This window comes from Panthera uncia (assembly GCF_023721935.1).
Source record: "Panthera uncia isolate 11264 chromosome A1 unlocalized genomic scaffold, Puncia_PCG_1.0 HiC_scaffold_16, whole genome shotgun sequence".
Taxonomy (NCBI): Eukaryota; Metazoa; Chordata; class Mammalia; order Carnivora; family Felidae; genus Panthera; species Panthera uncia.
Genome location: NW_026057576.1, coordinates 79,915,110 through 79,932,299, shown reverse-complemented (window position 1 = coordinate 79,932,299; position 17,190 = coordinate 79,915,110). Strand labels below are relative to the sequence as shown.

Below are 17,190 nucleotides of genomic sequence, written 5' to 3'. Positions count from 1 at the left end.
TATTTTGGCTAAATGATACATACTACTTTATACTAAAAATAATAAAATCTATGACAACTTTTCAATTTTTTAAAAGATTGCTTCTTTCTTAAGAATGGTTTCTAGATGTTTCTATGCCACATTTATATTTCTAGTTTCTGATTTCTTTATAAGGAGTAAATTCACTTTGCAGGTTAGATTCAAGGCTGATTTGTACATTTCCAGAATGCCCTCTCTAACCCACAGAATGCCGAATGGAAGGTCCCAAACATATGCGCTGACTCACCCCGCCTCTTCGCTCTTCTGGGAACCCCCCTGTGCTGAATCTTCAGCCTCGTCCCTGTTCCTGCCAGGGCACTCCACAGAAGTTCCCCTACCACCTTCTCGTGCTCGGATGCGAACTCTTGGCTGGTACAGCTGCAAGGCCGGCCGATCCTGCCAGGACAGAGCAGTGGGTTACCCTTCCAAAGGCCAGCAACACAGGAGGGAGCAACTTCTCTACTTCCAGGGTCTGATAACTCTAATTACCTAAAAAAAAATCAACTAAAAATCTGCCTTTTTCACAGCACTATCTCATCTCAGAAACCAGACACTTTGAAGCTAAAAAAAAAAAAAAAAAAAAAGCCATGAACAGAAAGACAGTTAATATTTAAAATAACTTGAAAAAAGGTAAAAATTAGTATCTGGGAAAAGGTTACCGTGCAAACCCAGATCTCCCTGGAACCAGCAGAACCACGGCGTCTGCCCTCCCAGGCAGAGGTGAAGACTTACACATTTCAGCCCCTCTAAATTACCAGGCAGGGTGAACACGTGGCCTGAGACAAAGCAAGGCATGGCCCCTCAGCGGCGGCTTTTTAAGGCCATGAACTAAATAATTACTGATGTCTGTAATGAGTGATTTCTATGTGGGTTATTTCTGAACTGCCCCTTCATAGGAAACACCAACCCATCATCTGATTCAAGTCTTAGAGGTGAAGAAACGCAATGATGGTTGAGCAACGTGAATAAGACACTACGGAACTGCTTCCAGATATCAGCACAGTGAGGCCAGGGAAGGACAGAACAGCAGAAGCCAGGTAGCTCTGCCCTGATGGAGAGGAGGAACAACCAAACCCCAGCTCAGGGGAGCTTCCAGCCCCTCAAGGAAGCCTCCTACACTCCTTCTGTGGCCACCTGGGGGCCCAAGGACAGGGCAGCTTGGGTGGGCATATCTGGGGAGGTGTTTCTGCAGGGCCCCACAGTCACTGCCAGGGCACTTAGCAGCCCTTTTCCCCAGTGGAAGCCTGGCCTTCCACTGGGGAAAAGGGGGAGGAGAGTGGCAAAGGCCTTGGCAGGACCCATGGGTGCAGAGAGAAGGGCAGGGTTCACATGCCACCTCCTGCCCGGGGCCAACACACATGGTCCTGCTCTCACCAGGGCAGCACTGGTGTGCACAGATGGGGGTCAACACTGATACTGAAAGAACATCGTAACCTGCCAGGCCTCGTAAGAAGGAGCCATTATGCACAAGGCGCCTCATTTCCACCACAGCATCACAGAGTTCATGGAGAGGACTCCCAACGCCTAAAGCTGTGCTCACTGCTGCTACAAAAAAAGGGAGCTGAAAACAAGTGTTCATATAAACACCTCCCACCAAAAAGACCCATGGCTGTTCTGGTGTACCTGAGATTAAGGAAACTAGAGAAACTCCTGGGTGACACAGATGTGATTAGCCAGGGGTGAAGAAGGCTCTCCTCTTGCCTGTGGTTTTGCCTGCCCTGGAAACATTTTAAAAATCAACATCACTAATACCAGCAACACCCTGGGTGACTGGAAGGGAAGGCAGATCTGAGAAAAACAGTCTCAGGTCACACACTGTATGCTTCCACTTACATAGCACTTATATAGCAATGACGAAACCATGCAGACAGCAGACAGTGTCCCTGTCGAGGTTGTGAATGGGGTGGGACGAGGGTGTTCCCCTTGGACACTGGGCTGCCAGGCTGTGGGGGACTCACTGGCACCACGGGGCCTGGCCCTATAGGGAGGGGACCCCATTAATAGTGATTCTCTACAACAATGTGATCTGAGTAAAAGTTAACCTCAAACTTCTGGGAAAAAAAAAAGAAAAAAGAAAGAAAAGCCGTTTGTTGGTCTAAGTAGGCCACTCCAATCCTGTGTTGACTGTGCACACCTAACTGATGAGTATTTATGAGCCATCTGACCATCTACTAATAATCACTACATTGTTAATCACATAAAAGAAAGCTCCCTGAAGCGTCATGAAATGCAAACTGTCAGGGCAGTGCACTCCCTAAGAGCAAAGGACCCAGTGGGGGCAGACTTCCCACTGGCAGAGTGCATGACCCTAAGTCCCCGACACCTACACAGATTTCTCTCTTTGGGCTAACTAAAACAACTTCCGTCTGATAAAGCAGGCATAAAGCCACAGGTGTGCTGTTTGTGCTTTTACGGCTGATGAATGAAAGATGATCCCAAACAAGCAGAAGAACCTTGTTTCCTGGGCGCTCCATTTTGGCTGCTGGGCCACCTTCACTCCTCTGCTCTTTCCCGGGCCACTCTGCTGCCTCCACAGCGTTGCCACTGTCCTGGCTCCCCTTCTTCCCTCTGTCGGGGGGGCCTCCTTTCCCCCATCTCGGCTCCTCCTCATTTCTCCGCGAAAACGTGTCAAACTCACAGTGAGCTCTCTGCTTTCTACTGTCATCCAAGTGGCATCTTTGTGTTTCAAGGTCTTTTTCTCTGAATCTTCGGTCCAACTCCCTTTGCTCTTCATTGCTCTCATTCTGTGACCTGTGATTCAATTCAAATTATCAGTCACCTCAGGTATACTGCTTGACGAGAACCTGTCTGCCCGTCCATACCGCAAGTTCCAGAAGAGGCGGGGAATACCTCAGTCTGCACATCACCACGCTGCCAAGTGGGCACATAATAGGCATTCAATAAAAAACTGCTAAAAGATGAACTGACAACGGTAACGACAGTATCTACTGTTAAACTTGAATGACAGGTAGGAATAGGCACTGTGGTGAGGAACTATGTATACTTACTTTTCTAACTCTTAGTAACCCCCCAAAGTAGACTAACAACCCCCTTTACAGATAGAGTACCAGAGACCAAAGTGGTCAGGTGACTTTCCTAGGGCCCCAGGTACACATTCATCATGACACAGAGCTGATACTGACAGCCTTGTTTCTGCTTCAAGCGTAGCTACAATTAATTGAAATTTACTAATTTTATACATATATCAAACTCTTAAATGAATAGTAAATAAATAAGTGGCTCCTTAGCTCCTTTGCTTCTTAAAGTCCACAACCAACAGGCAAAAGTCCTCACACACTATTTTTGACTTCCCACAAAACAGAAGCAGCAGGACTGCTGGGGAGAAAAAGATCTATAAGCAAAGTGAGAATTCATACCAGAAACATGATGAAAGGCACTGCTATATCATAAGCGATAATAATACAAACACATATAACAGAAACTACAGTCCTAACAGATCACAGATTTCATAATCATGCATAAATTAATTTCATAAATTGAGCAATAAACCGGAATCCCCAAAAAGAGGGAAAAATTTTTTTTTATCACAACTCTTTGTATAAGAAAGACAGTAAGAATTCATTGTGACTGGTATGTTTCTGGGCAAATGGCAGCCTAACCCCACAACCCTGCCATCTCACATCCAAGTGCAAATTCACTTCTGGACCCCTTGGAAGCAGAGCAGCCCTGGGATCCAGGAAGCTCCATGGGTGTCCGGATGCAGTGCACGAGCAAAAGCCCTGGGCCAGGGGAACAAGAAGCCCAGACACACGTGGCCCCACTGACTGTGGGGAGGTGACCAAACCCTGAGGACGCTCAGGGGCGAGAGGGAGGGGCTCCTACCTGACAAGGTTCTGGCGGGTCTCTCTGGCCCCCATGCACAATGGGACAGTGTCTGTCCCATTCCACACAAGCCCTGCTCAAGCTCCTTTCGTGAGCCGCATGTCACAAGCACACAGAGAAGTACATGCCCCAAGGACCCCTAGCCTGAGACAGGCAGGGCTAGTGCAATACTGGGATCCACACAGCTGCTGGTCAGATTCCACGGGAGGGCCACAGGGATGGTAACACCAACACAGGAATCCTAGCACTTGGACAAAAGACTGGGAAGGAGATCCTGAAGACCTAAAGAGTGATAACAGGAATCCAAAGGGAGCAAGGACAGGAACGGCTAAGGAACTAGAAGCAGGACATGTTCCTGCTTTGAAGACAGACTTGAGGCTGCAGACGAAATGCATTTACCAAGCCCCTAGCGTGACCCAGAAGAAATAAGGATGTGGGCAAGCATTATCTTGGTAAAACCCGATTCCACAAACAGTTTGAAATACGATAAAGGACACATACGACTCTGACACAGTGACAGTCACAGGCTCACTTTTCCCTGGGCTCCTCCAGCGAGCTCCCCAAGGGCATGGGCTTCCGGACAGCAGAGCCAGGACAGGACTCCTGTTCTCCATCTCTAGTATCCATTTCCTCTCCTCTTTCTTTTGGCTTCTCAGTGGTTGGTTCCTCTCCCTTTTCTGGTTTCTTAAGAAGCTAAGAAATTATAATGTCAGTAAAATATCACTTTTAGAATATGGTATAAACGAAGCTGTTTAAAAAAAAATTAAAAACATAAAGCAACATTGAGCACAAGTGTTTGAATAGCAAACAATGTAAGCTAAAGGTACAGCAACCAGGTTTTTGGTTAAATACGGGAACAGTCAGTCAACGAAATACCATCGTTATGAACAACGATTTAGGACGGCTGATGTGAGAAGACACGCATGCTGACACAACAAAAGAATGCTACAGAACTGAACGACCTGGTCTCTATGTTTACACACACACAACAACAGCTGTAAGGCTGGCAACGCTGTTAACAGTGGTGTCCAGGTGGTGGGACTGAAATGATCTTCTTTTCTTGTATCAACAAGTTCTGTTTTTTTCCAAAATTAACAAGTATTGCTTTTGTAACGAGGAAAAAAAGCATTGTTTAAAATGCTGCATTATACTGATGACTTTTAGAATAGTTTAGACTTTTCAGAACACTTCCTACTCTTTCTTGAATCAGCCTGAGCAGGCGGCTGTCGTGGAATTTGGGCCCTCCTCGCTGTTCTCTGTGTAGTTTACTCTTTGAAATTCAACTGCCACAGGCAAGTCAGTTTATAAACAAAAACAGAAGGTACACTTCTGAGAATTTTTTTCTAACTTGAAAAAGTGAACGTATTTTAAATTGCACTACAGCAAAATGACACACAGGTAAGTTTCAACTACATGAGTTCATTTAAGAATAAAACAGGTAAAATGTGAGGCCAAGCACTGGAAGTTGCAGTACCTTACATAGTCTTCTCCTGTCTGTGGGCTCTATGAATTGACACATTTTCTTTCACATATCTATTGACACATTTTTAACTAAAAAAGCATTACATGCTGGTCCTAGAAGTAAACCACAGGGAAGTACAACAGTTTATGTTCCTGCCCATCCATCCAATGAATAATTTAGTGCACCTACGAATCGTTTTTACTTGCAATACTTCTGAAACCAAATGTGTGGTGTCTTTTCCAAAACCATTTCTCCAACTCTCAACACAGACTGGTATCCTACAATTCATTTCAGTTTTGACACCACCTAGTTGCAATTAATGTCACACCCCACAAAACTGTTCCCACTTCAGATGCCAGTCAAAAGTCCCAAGTTGCCACTAGCACCTATGACTGACTGGCTATATATTCAGGGGTTCTTGAATGAGAACAACTTGTGGAACTCAGCAAAACTTCACAGGAACTAGGTCACTGGATTATTACAAAGGACACAGTGCAGGGATGGCTAGACTAGGTCACTGAATTACTACAAAGGACACAGTGCAGGAACTAGGTCACTGGATTATTACAAAGGACACAGTGCAGGGACGGCTACACTAGGTCACCGGATTATTACAAAGGACACAATGCAGGAACCAGGTCACTGGATTATTACAAAGGACACTGCAGGGACAGCTAGACTAGGTCACTGGATTATTACAAAGGACACAGTGCAGGGACGGCTAGACTAGGTCACTGAACTATTACAAAGGACACAGTGCAGGAACTAGGTCACTGGATTATTACAAAGGACACAGTGCAGGGACGGCTAGATCAAAGAGGTGTTCCGTGCAAGGTACGGGGGAATGGCTCAGAGCCTCCAGGCCCTCTCCATCAGCAGAACCCTCCTGCACCTTGATGTGTTCACCAGCTTGGATGCTCTCTGGACCCCATACTTTAGGGAACTCTATGGAGGCTCCACTACATGTCCACAAATGATTAAATCATTGGCGGCTGGGGACTGAATTCAATCTCCAGCCCTCTCCCATCCCTTGAGGTCACAGGGCTGGCTGAGTGTTCCAACCCTCTAATCACACCCAGTCTTTCTGACAATCAGCTCTTATCCTGAAGCTACCAAGGCCTCAGCCAACCTGTCACCTCACTGGCACAGAGAAGATGCTCTTATCACTCCGGGGGTTGCAAGGGTTTTAGGAGCTATGTGCCAGAACTAGGGAAAAAGTCCTTGTGTTAGGTGTTAGGAATACAGTTGTGAGTAAGAGACAAGTGCCCACGGTGAAGGAATCCACAGTACATTCTAGCTGAGGCAGTGGTGGCCATGGGGGGGGAGGGGGAGAACGGTGTACGCAGTGACAAAATAGAAAAAGTGAACCAGATAATCTTAGATGGTGTGAAATGCTACAAACAACTAATAGAACAGAAAACACACACACACACACACACACACACACACACACACACACAAATCCCCAGAGAGATGTGGGGTGAGAGTAAGAGCAGGAATGGGTTCTCAAGGGGGTCATGGAGGGACTCTCTGTGGAGGTTAGACATGAATAGAGACCAGATAATGAGAACGAGACACTTAAGAGAAACTGTAAGTCTTGGGGGAAACTCCCAGTAGAAGGAAGCAAGCAGAGGCCTAAGGTGAAACCAGAGGGAGGAGGAGACAGAGAGGCAGGAGATTCAGGGAGGTGGGGGAGGGAAGAGGGAGGGAGGGGAGAGGAAGGAGGAGGATGGAGGGAGGAGGAAGAAGAGGGGAAGAGGGAGGCGGGGGAGGGAAGAGGGAGAGGGAGGAGGAACAGAGGCCAGGTCTTGCGTGCTTCCACGAAGTCCACCTTGGTTTTTAATAAGCTTTGTAGAAAAGATCACACAACTAATAACGTCATCTATTGTCCACAACTTGTGTACTCAGGAATTGTATTTGTAACTTTGTATTGTATTTCTAACTTCCTACTTCAGCTTAAGCTCATCACCTAGTTTTAGAGTCCTCAGAGGAAAATAAAAACAGCTGGGTTGCTTTCCTTGTATCACAGTTTCCTTTATGTTAAAAATAGCCTGAGGATATCTCTCTGCATCTGTATTTTTATTATATTAATAAACTCTTTTAGCATTTCTTCACTGATTTTATTTTTCAGGTTACAAAAGAATTTTAACTCTCCAAATGATTCTTAAGTCAGAAATCCTGAAAATGAGCACAGATGCTCATTAAAGGCAAACCTTGGGCGTGGCTGTGGGTAATCAGGTCTAGACACCAGACACTCCCCTAAGGACACAGGCTTGATTACCTATGCCATTGTGGTCTAACCTGCCACCAAGATTTTGTTTTACCAGATTTGAACAAGAATAACCCTTTCTCTTGCTTTCTTTATGTTTTGGCTCCTTTTTTTCTACAGGAAGGAACATATGTTTACTTTTAGTGATATAATTTTGTTTTTTATTTCTTTGACTTATTTTGGACTCTAATTCCATAATTTTTTTTTTGTAAATTTTTTTTTAATGCTTATTTATTTTTGAGACAGAGAGAGAGAGAGAGAGAGAGAGAGAGAGAAAGAGAGAGAGAGAGAGTGTGAGCGGAGGAGGGGCAGATAGAGAGGGAGATACAGAATCCAAAGCAGGCTCCAGGCTCTGAGCTACTAGCACAGAGCCCGAGGCAGGGCTCAAACTCACGAACTGTGATATCATGACCTGTGCCAAAGTCGGATGCTCAACCGACTGAGCCACCCAGGCGCTCCTAATTCCATAATTTAAAATGTAAAAGTAAAATGAATGCTACATTCCAAATACTTTAAGCCTTACTTAAAATTACAACTGAAATTATAAGCTACAAGTGTCATTATTCCTGAAAAACTCTCAGCACTACTGACAAAAGTACTTTTGAGAGTGTAAAGATTAGGCACTGGGTTGGCTATGATTCCATGTTTAGAAAGATAAATGAGAAGGTTAGATAATATTTCCATATCGGTGGCCACAAAATTTCTATTAAACGTATATCTATTTGGTGCCTGGCCATGACAGAACTGAATTTCTGTCAGGATTAATGCTTAAGGTTTCTCCGTAATATTAAGGTTTCATTTTATTGATTACCTTTCCAGGGCTGTTGATTTATGCTGTTGGAGATGAAAAGTTTGTTACAGGAAGTCTATCTGCTACAATTTTGTTGGGAGACTTGTGTGTTCACTAAAACTACAAGGACGAATGAAAAACACGACCTCAGAGTTGTTTCCTGAGGAATACCCTGGTTTTGCTATGTCCTTGCTGACGGAGGGGGAATGAACGTGTTTATTTGATAGTCTTGGCTGGGTTCCTCAATTTCATCAATGCTATCAGATTAGGAGATACTTTCTGTGGGACAATCAGTTCCCCATTCATCTTGCCCATCCAGGTGCTGTCTTTGCAGCAAATGTGCTCGAGGGACATGACCTGCCCCACACCTTTCATCTAGATAAGGTTTTCAACACTGCCTTTAAACTTCAAGAGAGACACCTGAAGAAACAGTCTTTGGAAATTACTCCTTAGTGCTGTTCATCAGATACTTCTGGTTCTCCTCCTAGTGCTTCCTAAACATGCCCCCAACCTGAGGTTAGGTACCGCCGTGTGACTTGCTTTGGCCAGTGAAACGTGGGCAGAAGAGAAACATGGGCATACGACCTGCAGCATCACACGTTCCTGCCTGGTCATAAGGGCTGTGGAAGCAAATGCCAAGGTGCAGCCTTGGTCGCCGGGTCCTGGGCAGTAACGGTAAGTGGTGACCGACAGCCACAGCCCGCCACCAACAGACTCCTTGCATGAACTGGTGTGAGGCTACCTGTTCCTGCAGCAAACCTAGCCAGGCCTCAAGGATACACACAGTTGTGTGTTTTTGTACAAGTTTTGTGAAGAAATTGTTCCCTTCAGCCAGTGAGCCTCATGTGACCACCTACAGGAGAAACTGATTTAGAAGCAAAGGCCTAGAAAAAGCCTCGCCTTCCTTAAAGAACTGGCCTGTTTTTCCTTCATGGATAATGACACTGTTTCTGATCAAGCATACCAGAAACCAGTCTATTGCTCAATTATGGTGACTGTGATCTCTTCCCCATCCTTTCCCTTTCTACTCTATCTTCCCCCAAGTCCTGATCTTTTCTTTTTCTGATATAATTTTAATGAATCCCTATAAAGCATCTCAAACCCTTTGTGCAATGAGGGGAGGTGCACATTAGGTTGAAGTCTAGGATTAATAAGGTCATCTGAGCAGAAGACTAAGAAGTAAGGGCTGGCTCAAACTGGGGCAACATATTTTACACTGGAAAGACCTCCTTCTGTGCATGAAGCCACCCTTCCATATGAATGCATCAGTCAAAGGAGAAATTGGGCAAGAGAGTAGAAACATTGCTGCTCCTGCAAAGAAAATGGTAACACCCAACACCAGGAGTGAGCCCTCATCTAGAAAGGCCAGTGCACATGGGGCCAGTGGTTTCCAAACATGTACGTTTTAGTCAGGAAGTCTTCTCTCTGATGGAAACGTAAGCAGAAGCCCCAACTCTGACATGTAAGTGTGGGGCTCCGCTGGGTGGTCCTTCTCCACCTCCCCCACAGCATGCCCAAGGAACCCCCAGGGCTCAGGGAACACAGTTTGAGAACCACTGCTGTATCGCAGAGAAATGGAACTATAATAGTAAGAGACAAGGCTGAAAGTTTCCTTACAAGTAGCAAGAGCTAAACACCTAAAAGGCGTGCCTGTAGCAGAACTACTTTTGGAAAAACGAAAGGAGAGGTCCCCTCAAGATTACCTTAATCCTTACTTCTCTCTCTGCTGTTCTCTTCTGTTTGTCTGCTTCTTTTCTCTTACACCTCTCCTCGTCTCTCTTTTTTCTCTTTTCTTCTTCCCGTAAGCGCTTCTTCTCCAGCTCCCTCCTCCTTCGCTCTTCTCGCTTCTCTTCTCGAATCCTCTGAAGACGTGGAAAAGCATGTGTATAAATTGTCTGCACGAATGTGGCAGAGACAGGAAGGATATTTATCAGGTAAAAAGGTCAACCTACCTGCTTCTCTAATTTTCTATTTCTAATATATTCCAAAAGAGGTGTGGTTCTTCTAGCTAAAACACAAAAATTCGAATGTAGTATTTAACTCTAAAATATGATTTCTTTCCTTTATTTTAAATACTTGTTTTCAATTTAATCCTTAAATAATCAGGCTGGCTCAGTAGGCACAGCGTGCAACTTTTGATATGGGGGTTGGAAATTTGAGCCCCACGTTGAGTGCAGAGATTACTTAAAAATAAAATATTTATAATAAATAAACGAATACAATTTAGATGTGCACACATTGTACCTGGAGAAATTCCTATTCCAGCACTATAAAATCACATCATCTGGAGGCACTGACAACTCTACACACAGTAGGCAACGAACTCCTGATTCTTAAGGGAGGCTTCATGTTACAAAGACGCCATAAAAGCAAAAAAGAAAAATGAGTACAATGGATTAGACTTCCTGAATGCTATGAGTATCTTCACATTATTTTTTTTAAGTTTATTTATTGGGGGCGGGGGAGGGGGGTGGGCAGAGAGAGAGAGAGAGAGAGAGAGAGGGAGGGAGAGAGAGAATCCCAAGCAGGCTCCATGCTGTCAGCATAGAGCCCAACACAGGGCTCGAACTCACAAACCGTGAGATCATGACTTGAGCCGAAATCAAGAATCAGACGCTTAACTGACTGAGCCACCCAGGCGCCCAAGTATCTTTGCATTTTTGCGGATATTTTAAAACATTACATAGCCCGCTGATAGATTCACTGATTCAACATATATTCTGGGAGTTTCTTCCTTTTCTGCTCTCTAGACAATGATTTTAAGCAATGTGGATTCTTGTGATTTCTCATGATATACACTCTACAAACCAGAATAACCAGGTGTAAAAGTTTAGACAGTGACACTGCCCCCCACCCCATGGCACTTTATCTAAGCAGCACTAGCCACCCAGGAATGAACCTCTCCATAAACTCAAACCTGATCCTCAGTTTTCATGCCCTGGACCTGTCTGACCTAACCTGAAATTTGGTTCCCATTTGTGGCAGGCCTCCGGGCATAGCCTCTCAAAGGGATTGCTTCTGAGAAGCATGTGTTCCCTATGGCAGTGGCTGTGGATGCAGGTGGGAAGGCAGAAGATGGTTTGGGTCTATGCTACAGCTCTTTCAAGATCTAAGATTAAGTGAGGGAAGAAAGAATCCCTGGACGCACTTGAAGGCTGGCCAAGACATACATTTCCAGAATTCTAAGGATCAGGAATTAATCATAAATTCTACAAGAAAGCCCCTGGGCAGGGGTTCTTACCTTGGAATTAAAGACTCCTGAACACCGCAACATAATATACCAATGGCTTCTGCCAAGAAAGCTTTGCCCTGGATTCAGGACTGTGCAAATGCCCACGTTTCATCATAAGTACAGGGGCCAAGAGGAGCCCATTTCCTCCCTGGGTGGCTCCTGTGTTAACCATGAACTCTGGCTCAGGATGAGCACAGCCAATGCCCTTTGTAATAGGCAATCACCTCAAATAGGGAGGATCTGCTCTTCACCATGGGAGTTCTGGACTTGTCAGCAAAGAGCAGGACCAAGATCTCCCTGGGTAGGTGGGGGAGCTAACACCGAGATCCCACCTGCCTTCCCCCTTCTACAAACACCTCCCTTGTTACCCCAAAGGATCGATATGAAGGGTACATGAGACCCTGGATAAGAAAGTGCTTTACAAACCACAGAAATGTATCATTTGTTAAACAAGGTGCATGGCCATGTAATATAACACTAACTTATCCAACAGCATGACTCTCACCACTCACAGAGAGCTGTTCCATTCTAGGCACTGTCACCACCACCTGGCAGCAGGGATGCTAAGGCTCAGGTGTGGCCACACAGCTGCTAAGTCTTAGGGCTGGAACCTGAGCCCAGGTCTGTCCGCTCCACAGACCCTGCCATGCCACCGCACTAACCTGCAACTTCAGAGGGATTTAATATTTCCATTTAACCCTCATTGCTCAGACTAGATCATTAAGAGTCCACTGAAGGCCAAAATCGAAGAAAAGAAAAAGGCAATCTGCCATGAATTGCCTGATTAAGATTCAAACTTCAATGGGCACAGATTCTGAATCACACTTACTCATTCAGCAAAACACTATGATCACCTACTGTGCACCAGGAACAAGGTGAGGGGCTGGGAATGGGAAAGGATGTCCCCCTTGTGTGGGAGGGTGGCTGGAGCAGCTGGATGGTGTGTGTCTGGCCACCAAGGCCTGCCTCAAAACTATCCACCAGTGGAAGCTCCTGGTCCTTTTCTGTGGGTACCCTGTACAAAGGCTTTTATAGCAAAGTAGGAAAGAAATGATAGTGGGGGGGTGGGGGACAGGGCAAGTCCTGTAAATTTTTAATTTGCTTCTTTTCTAAGCTCTTCCTAAATTTAACATGCTCTACAGTGAGATCTCAATTTGCCTCCAGTAAGTTTCCTTCCCCAGTTTGCCCCAGGTCAGTGATGGTGCCCCCATCCACTGATCTGTTTGGGTAAAACTCCTGGGGGCCTGGATTCTTTGTTTCCTTTCTTCCCACACCCAATCCACCAGAGCTTATGTGGACTCTGCTGGCTAGCACAAGCAGCCCTCCCTGGACTGGAGCAAAGCCTCCCCACTGGAAGCCCAATGTCTTCTCAGGGCATCCACAATCCATCATGTATGGAGCGACGGGGAGAACTAATCAAGCCACGCCACTCCCTCAATGGTCTCCAGCTGTCTCTCCAATAAACTCCGAACCTCTCACTCACCTGCCTCTCCAGCCGCTCCGCCTGAGGCCCACCCGTGTACCAAGCACACAGGCATGTATCCAGCTCCTATGGGCCCGCAGCTCAGCTCCCAGCTCTCATCTCTAGTCCCCTCTTCTCCCACCTCTTAGCATGGCTGCTCTCAGCTCAAATGTGGACTCAGAGGGTCTTTCCCACTCAGGATTATTTCACCACATCGTGGCACTGCCCCATGAAGATGCCCTGGCTTGAAGCCTGGTTATTTTTCGGGTGTTTACTGCAGTCTTGCCCATGAGCAGGGCAGCTACGTGATGGCCGTGGCCATGCTCACTCCCTACTCCCAGTCAACATGTGCTGACCAAAAATGAGCAAATGTACCCTAAGCACATCTTTACAAATATTTGCTTTAGTGATTAAAAATCTTTTGAGCCACACATTAAATCAGCTGTTACAAAACATAAACCTTCATTACTTGACTAATGAAGACCATTTCAAATGTTAACCTCTCTTACTACTTTCCTCAACAAACATTTACTGAATACCTAACCTTGTCTAACCATGTACTACTGGGACCACCAATATGAAAATAAGGTTCTACTGGGGGGGAGGGTGGGGAGAGATGGGTAAATAAAAATGTAAACTATTAACAGGGCAATCATCCCATTCTAGACATCTTGATGGGCAAGTGGGACACAGCCACAGGGAGGGATAGAAGAGCAGGGGCGAGTGGAAGCAGACAGCAAGGGAGACACCAGGTAAGTTTACAACCTGCCACCAGGAGATAGCCATTTCTAAAATATGCTGCTTGCAAAAAAGGGCTGAAGCCTGATTCAAAGCAGACTCTGTGCTCCGGATGGGTTTATCCACTTGTCTGCTTGCTCTCTCAGAGCGCTTGGTATTTTCTGAACAGTAACAACATGGCCTCACACTTGGGCAAAGCATCTCATCTCTAGGACTGCTCTTGAGAAAGATGACTGACTTCAATCTTGAGACACAGCACTCCCTCCCTGATGTAGCAGGTACAGAGCACTCCACGGTCTTCTTTACTGCTCGTCTGGAAGCATCGTAACTGTCAACAAAACGCCTATGACTGGAAGTTCTGGTGCTCTCCATCAACAGACACGCAGAAATATTTTCACGGGTTGCCATCCTTTTGTTACAACTGGAAAACATTCTACATTCCTGCCAAGCCTGTCATGAGCGTGTATTTTTAAATACTCATGAAAAAGAAATACAAGCTTTGTAGGTACACGTCTCAACAAATAGAAGAAATGAGCAAACAGACCAATAAGCTCTCTTGTCTTTGCCTCCATGTCTCCCAGAAGAGTTTCAGGATTGGCATTCGTTTTCTCTTCCTCCACACAGTAAGTTTCCAAAAACTTCTTGTATTCCGGATCTGTAAATTTAAAAAGAAAAATGGAAAATAAACATGCTCCTCCCCATATCTGGTAGACGAATTATATCTGATCAGTGTATTTGATTTGGCAGTTTCCTAATTCAGCCTTTGTAAAAGGACTCACCATCTTCAATGCTTCCGGTTTTGGCATCTTTTTTCTTTAGCTTCTTTTTGGCTATCTTCTGGAATGGGGCAAACTCTACCACTGCAGGATATTCTAGGCCTGTATTAGAAACAAATTGCAAAAGCCATTCTGAAATTCCACTACATTCATTTTAGTAAATAACGTTTGCTTTCTTAAAGACCGCGTATAACAATGACAATGTTAACTGTTTTAACTATATTTCGAGCAACCATAACCTTAGCATGTCAAACTCCAGACATGAACAAAGGACGAGCATTTATTTATCAAATAAAATGATTTTTCATGTGTTAGTAGTGGTTACAAAACTGAATGCATTCAAAATTCATCAAATGGTGAATTCTACATTAACTCAATGTTAATAAACTCTCTCTTTCCCACTGAAGAGTTTATCGTGGAGTACCTTTAAATACATTTCTTAGTCACATTTAAATTTCTTCTAATTTTAAAAGGTTAATGCCATTATCAATCTGTTATGTGAGTTCAAGGGAATTACTCTGCTTACAAGAGACTCTTGACTAAAAGAGGGGCTTCGAAGGGTGTGCACAATAATCAGACAGGGTTTGCTTCAAACAGGAATGTTTACAATGAAAGCCATGAGAAACTGACTTGGTCATTATGTGCGGGGGGGAAAAACATACCAAGAAATGTTCACCAAGATAACCTGCTATACACTTAATCAACACATGGAACACTTTCATGTTGGTACTAAATCCACTGAGTAATCACCTTCAGCCTCGTCAGGAATGGTCACGTGACTATGATATTGCAACTCTTATTATCTGAAAGATATTTCGATGCTAACCCTAACTATCCAGGAGAAAGTCAAGAACCAGGAGGAGAGCAGGGCTTTGGACAGAGAGGAACAATGTCTCATTCACTGCTCCATCAACAATGCCTGGGACATAGATAGTTATTAAATAGGAGTTGACACACTTCCTGATTTCAAAGCTTATTACAAACCTACAGTAATCAAAACAGTATGGTATTGGGGCACCTGAGTGGCTCAGTCAGTGAGCATCTGACTCTTGATTTTGGCTCAGGTCATGATTCCAGAGTTGTGGAATCAAGCCCCACCTTGGGCTCTGTTGAGCATGGAGCCTGCTCCAGATTCTCATTCTCTCATTCTCTCATTCTCTCATTCTCTCCTTCTCTCTCTCTCTTTCTTTCTCTCTCTCTCTCTCTCTCCCCTCCTTGCCCCTCTTCCTCACTCACACGTGCTCTCTCTCTAATGGGGAAATTGGGGAGATGACATTCAATGGGGAAATGACAATCTTCTTTAACAAATAGTGCTGGAAAAACTGGATACCCACATGCAAAAGAATGAAGTTGAACTCTTACCTAGTATCATAGACAAAAGTTAGCTGAAAATGGATCAAAGACCTAAACATGACACTTAAAACTATAAAACCCTTGGCAGAAAACATGGAGTAAAAGCTTGACATTAGATTTGGCAATGACTTCTTAGATATGACACCAAAAGTACAGGCAACTAAAATAAAAAAAGAAAAATTGGACATCACATTAGAAACATCAACAGAATATAGTATATGTGCTGCCAAAGCAAGCACTGAAACATCAACAGAATATAAAGACTACCTATGGAATGGGGAAAAAAAATCATATATCCAATGAGGGGTTAAGATCTATAATATATTAACAAAAATTTTACAATTTAACAAGAAACAACTCAATTTAAAAATGGGCGAAGAAATTGAACATCCCTCCATTTCTCTTCCTCCAAAGAAGACATCAGCAAACACACAAAAAGATGCCGACATCACTAAGCATTAGGGAAATGCAAATCAAAAATCACAATGAGATACTGCCTCATACCCGCTAGGATGTCTGTTACCAAAAAACCCCAGAAAACAACAATTGCTGGCAAGGATATGGAAAAACTGGAACCCTGTGCACTATCAGCAGGAAGAGAAAATAAGCAGTCTCTACAGAAAACAGTAGGGCAGTTCCTCAAAAAATTAATACTATAATTATAATATGATCTAACAATCCCACAATGGTATCCACCCAAAAAAACTGAAAGCTGGGTGTCCAAGAGATACTTGCACACCATGTTCACAGTAGCACTGTTCACAACAAAGAGCTGGAAGCAACCCAAGGGTCCACTGAAAAATGGATAAACAAAATGTGGTACACACACAGCTGAATATTACTCAGCCTTAAAAAGGAAATTCTGACACCTGCTACAACATGGGTGAACACTGAGGACACCAGGCTATATGAAGTAAGCCAGGCACAAACAGAGAAATACTGTAAGATTCCACTTATAGGAGGTATCCAGAGTAGTAAATTCATAGAAACAAAACACAGAAAGGTGGATGCCAGGGGCTGGGGGTGGGGGAGGAGAGGGGAGTTATCTAACAAGTACAGAGTTTTCGTTTTACAAGATCAAAAGAGTTCTGGAAGTGGGCTGCACAACAGTGTGAATGTACTTAACACTACTGAACTGTGCACTCAGGAAAGACTAAGATGGTAAATCTAGTTTTGCGTATCTTACCATAACTTTTTAAAAACTAAAGGAAAAAGGCACTTGAACAAACAAGCATTTAACACAAATG

At 44.3% G+C, this 17,190-nt stretch overlaps 2 protein-coding genes across 4 annotated transcripts in view; one reads left to right on the top strand and one right to left on the bottom strand.

Moving 5' to 3' along the window:
* The window catches only part of CHAMP1 (chromosome alignment maintaining phosphoprotein 1), a 36,331-nt gene extending 35,715 nt beyond the window's left edge, over nt 1-616 (top strand). Inside the window, exon 4 of the transcript XR_007461177.1 lies at nt 226-616. The gene's annotated coding sequence lies outside the window, so the exon portion shown is untranslated. The remainder of the gene's footprint in view (nt 1-225) is intronic.
* Nucleotides 1-17,190, bottom strand: part of UPF3A (UPF3A regulator of nonsense mediated mRNA decay) — a 31,686-nt gene that overhangs the window by 8,972 nt on the left and 5,524 nt on the right. For all 3 annotated transcript variants that reach the window (XM_049647302.1, XM_049647299.1, XM_049647300.1), the window contains exons 4-10: nt 14,594-14,692; nt 14,359-14,469; nt 10,335-10,390; nt 10,086-10,244; nt 4,394-4,554; nt 2,472-2,769; nt 266-414 (exon numbers count right to left, since the gene is read on the bottom strand). In XM_049647302.1, coding sequence (XP_049503259.1) covers nt 266-414; nt 2,472-2,769; nt 4,394-4,554; nt 10,086-10,244; nt 10,335-10,390; nt 14,359-14,386 — 851 coding nt within the window. In that variant the 5' untranslated portion in view covers nt 14,387-14,469; nt 14,594-14,692. The remainder of the gene's footprint in view (nt 1-265; nt 415-2,471; nt 2,770-4,393; nt 4,555-10,085; nt 10,245-10,334; nt 10,391-14,358; nt 14,470-14,593; nt 14,693-17,190) is intronic.